Source organism: Salvia hispanica, chromosome 1 (genome assembly GCF_023119035.1).
Source record: "Salvia hispanica cultivar TCC Black 2014 chromosome 1, UniMelb_Shisp_WGS_1.0, whole genome shotgun sequence".
NCBI lineage: Eukaryota > Viridiplantae > Streptophyta > Magnoliopsida > Lamiales > Lamiaceae > Salvia > Salvia hispanica.
Genome location: NC_062965.1, coordinates 43,349,844 through 43,354,662, shown reverse-complemented (window position 1 = coordinate 43,354,662; position 4,819 = coordinate 43,349,844). Strand labels below are relative to the sequence as shown.

The 4,819-nt window shown below is 39.1% G+C and overlaps 1 protein-coding gene across 1 annotated transcript; it reads right to left on the bottom strand.

The window, feature by feature from the left end:
- Positions 1 to 545: 545 nt before the first annotated feature.
- LOC125197491 lies at positions 546 to 1,324 on the bottom strand. The gene is made up of 2 exons (XM_048096249.1): positions 862 to 1,324; positions 546 to 779 (listed from the first exon to the last, which is right to left on the bottom strand). The coding sequence occupies exons 1-2, from the start codon at positions 1,322 to 1,324 to the stop codon at positions 718 to 720; spliced, it is 525 nt and encodes a 174-aa protein (XP_047952206.1). The 3' UTR covers positions 546 to 717.
- Positions 1,325 to 4,819: the final 3,495 nt, after the last annotated feature.

Here is a 4,819-nt window from a genome sequence, read left to right as displayed (position 1 = left end):
CTACCTCCTCAAACTGTAATTCAACATGGATCTAACATCCTCAAGCAAAAACAAGTTTAGATCGACAACATCAAACATCCAGAAGTTAGATCTAAACATCCTATGACTACCACATGCAGAAATCTTCTAGAAACCCAGATCTAAGCTTCAACAAACGGAAGCTCCATAGAAATTGAAAAAACATTACTGATTCGAAACAAATTTAAACTAGATCCAACAATAAATCAGACATCAACACCAATAGATCCAAAGAAACATTCACAAAACATCCATACTGCAACACCCGCGATTTTCGGATAATAAATTTTTTTTCCTATGAAATGCGAGATGGTGCTTTAAAATGGAATTTTTGAACAAAACAAAAGAAAATAATATTTAATTTTGCGCGTGATTAAAATCAAAGATCGATTGTGAAGAATTAATATTTAGAACAATACTAAATATTAATTGGTTGTGTTGGGTGATGCTAATCTTTGTTGGGAACGAGACGACGAAATTAATTAAAGTTTTCCGTGAACTTTAATTAATAAAAGAAACACAAAATATGAAGCAAATATTTGAGCTTCTCAATTAAATAGTCCAATGTTTATTTTACAAAAAAGCTTTGGGCCATGACACAATTAAAAGAGTCCAAATCAAGCAAATAAAATTGTGGAAGATCTTTTGAGCCCAATTCTTTTCTTCTTCACGGTAGTTCCAAACAAAAATCTGATCCGGCTACCAGCATCCATCCCACTCCGTAGCCATTACTTGTGAGGAATTAAACACCGAAATAAATCCTAATCATGAGGATTTATCACAATTAACTCAACCACTAATTACCAATTAAACCAGCCAATAAATCCAATTAAATCCACTTACCGAGGGAGTGCGATGGCGAAGCTGCCGCACGAACAGTAGCAAAGCGGTGGCTGGACCAGGCCGACGGTAGCTGCGGTGAGGGGCTGACCTCGACACAACGGCGGACTTCCAGACAGCAGAAGCGGAGGACGGGGCTGCTGGAGAGTCCGGAGGCTGCCGGAGACGATGCCAACTGCACCGTGACAGCAGCGGCGCTGCGTTCTGACCGAGGGCGAGCAGCTGCGGAGGCGAACGGCGCTGAGATCACGGTTGTGCAGTGCTCTCCCAGAAATGGCGGCGAAACCTCCCTCTCCGAGCAGCAGTAGCGACGCGTACCCGCTGTGGAGCAGCAGCGGTGGCTGGACAGAGAGAGATGGCGGTTGTTTGAGGAAGGAGAAGAGAAATTGGGGATTTCTCCTAGGTGCAGCAGTACAGAAATGAGAGAAAGAGATATCGGTTCCTCTATAAATTTGGGCTGGTCCATTTCCTCTTGTTGGGCCAAGTGGAATTAAATTAAGAAGGAGAAGGAGATTGGGCCAGATTACTTAATGCTTTGGGCCAAAAGAATTAAATAGTTGGGCTGCTTTTTATTTAGTTCTTGGCATGGTGTTAATCTAAGAAAATTGCCGAAGGAGTAAGGATTTTAGGGGCATGAACGGCCGGCCGGCGTCGCCAGCGATGCCTTGGACGGTCACGAAAAATTAGAACTAGAAAAAGGACGGCCTCTGCGAATTAAGGACGGATTAAAGAAATTCGAGTTAAAGAATTTTTAAACGAATGAGGTGGGCCATCGACAATATTCAAATCCCGTCCTCCAAACATCAAAATCCGCGAGGTTAAAACAAGATATATTCTAAATTTGATAACTACGATGTTCAGAATTCAGAAATATCTCCAAATACGGAGGTAAAACTAAAACAGATAACAACATTGTTTCTTCGCTCCATAGAGCGTTGGGACACTATGACAACAACTGATAATAACACCGCCACCGGCCAGAATTCCTCCTCTCCAAGTGCGCAGAACTATTGATTGAGATTTGAAGTAGTTTGAGCTAAGAGCGAGCTAAGAGAAACTCAAACAAATGAGCACTCCCCAAACTAGCCTCTACCAAGAGCCTCAACCTTTCTTTTCCATTCCATCCCTTTTTATAGGGAGGCTTGAGGCTCCGATCTCTAGGGTATCCCTCCTTGGAATTTATGCTTGTGCCCTTAAAAGGATCTTTGGGACATGCTCTCTTTTCACTTTAGCTCCGGTCGCAATCTTCAGTATTCAAACTGATCAGTTTGGCGACTTAATGCAATTTTACTTCATTTCTGCTTGATTATTCTTCTGCCGATTTGATTTGCGCACTCATCTTAAACCTTCCAGATTCCTATGCACCTGAACTCAAAATCACACATTAGTTCCTGGAAAGTATGGAGATTCATCCTAGAACCGATGCATGAAACGAGCATTGTCAAACTGCTTACACTTAAACCATGCTTGTCCTCAAGTATGAAAGAACAAGAAAAATAAAATAAGGCAAGTTTCAATGCAAGGTTCCCATTTGACCGACACTAAAACTAAAAGACCAGACATAGACTTACTCGAATTGACTCAAACAAGGACAAAACTAAAAAAGAAACAAGACTCAAGAATAAAACACATAAAAGACAGAAAACACATCAACACATGCATGTATAAAACTGGTAACTTTTTGGCAACCGTCCCCACAAGCTTAAGATCAATTCAATCGTTTACGGTCTCAGATTCCTTCCCTTCACTTCTTCTATCTAATTAGTTTGTCCATTTGTCAAGATATCCTTTATTCTTACAACTTGTTAGATTCACTCGGTTACTCAATCTTCACCAGAATTGTTAGGACCATTCTTTCATTCTTTTGCCATACCTTTGAGTTCTATTAACATAGAATAGTTCCTTAAGGTCTTTACTTTGATTATAATGGGGCTAAGGGGGTATAATGTATGAGGTTAGACTCCAAGGGGTCCTAAGTTCAAAAAGATGTAAAACACAAATTAAAATATATGAGCACATGTGAACTTTGGGAAAAAAATTGGAACTTCCCTACAATGGTTCCGACTTCCAAAAAATTGGAGATATTCCCTAGCCATTTTGGCCTTACATTGGGTCAGGTTACAACTCTTTCCTGCCCTTCCTTTTTCTCTAACTTTTTCTGCTATCTTTTTTGTTTTCTTTTCTATCCACTTTTTCTTTTTCTTATGCTTTGTATGGCTATTTTTATTTCTCTTTTTTCTACTTTTCTGTTTTTATTTTTCTATTTTGTTTACCGATCTATACTACTAACTATCCCTTTCTACCCCATTGGTGAGTTGTATCACTTCTATCCCCTTACTCACATGTTTTAAATGTGGCATGTAGCTTTGGCTTCAAAAGATGGAAAAGTAATTAGGCTCAATCTGGCTACTAGGGAGTGCCCTTAAAATGAGACCGGTTCAACAAGTTCGAAAGAATTAGGCTCAACTGGTTATTCCTATTGCCTTTAGTCTTCACTATCATATGTCATTTCCCTCTTAGCATCATGTGACAGCCTCTCTATTCTTTCTTAGTGTAGTAGAAAGTGTTCTACTCTAGGCTTTTAACTCACTTTTGGAGGGCTTCACATTTGACTTAAATTAAGGCTTTTCCATATTTCTCTTACTTCTTCCAAACTGATTTCAATTTATTAAATGAGGGATTCTCACAAATCAACATGTATCCTCTCTTCAATCACTCTTACTAAGGGAATCATGCCTTCTATTTTACCAGTTTATACCAAAAATACAGAAATCCTAAAAAATGAAACTAGCAACAGACACCTAATTGTCTAAACTTATTAATACATGGGGACACTAACTACACTAACACCCCCCTCCCACTTCATTTTAGCTTGCCCTCAAGCTACTTGATGAAGTGGAAAACAAGGTAGTTAGTGCCCAAACAGATAAACACAAACTTCTCACACTTAGACCAAGGGATGAGCTAAATGGGAAAAGACAAAACACAATACATACTTAGACCAAACATTGGGATAAGTGGGAGAACATCCAACAAACAAGACAACAATAAAAACACATGTTATACAAACTTCTCACACTTGGACTACGCAGTGGGCTAAGTGGGAGAAAACTCACATAACAAAGATATAAAACAAACACATGCATATACAAAAACAACCTAATGCAAGACCTACAAATAACTAAAAATAAAACAGAAAATTAAAAATTTACTTGGTCAAATGCGGGGAATTTAGCCAGACTTTTGAGTCAGGTGTTTGATGCGCTCCACCTTGACATTCTTAAGTGGGGTTGGCTCTTCTGACTCTTTCCTAGCTGGCTGGTTGCTGGTGGTGGTGTTTGTTGTTACTTCCTTCCTCTTCCTTGATTGGGTACTTGCTGGCTGACTTGTTGTTGGGGCAACCCCAGAAGCCACTCCTGTTTATCCAATTTAGTTACGGCAAATTGCCTAAGTCATGAAATTTTAACGTAGTTTGGTTTTTCTCGTAAACTTTAAATGTTGCATGAAAAGTCATGAACTTTATTGGACTGTGTAAATTTCTAATATAACCCAACCCTGTTGGTTTTCCGACACAATTACTTATCCTACGTGGCACCCCGGAGGAATGACTTGGCAAAACTCCACTAATTCCGATTGTTTCTTTTCTGTCTTTGCAATTTTTGACCATGAACTTATCACAAACATGCAAGTAGAACAATTGAAAACATACAAATTGAATTCAGCATTCAAATCGACATAAACATACAAATCGAATTAAGCAAAAAGTAGCATTAATTCCACAATTCTAATTGAACCTTTAATTTTTCATTTGCCAAGTCATGCCTCCGGCGCGTCACGTAGGATAAGTTTGTGTCGGAAATCTATTGGGTCGGGTCGGATGGGAAATTTACACATTTCGATAAAGTTCATGACTTTTCATGCAACATTTAAAGTTCATGGGAAAAACCAAACTGTGCAGAAA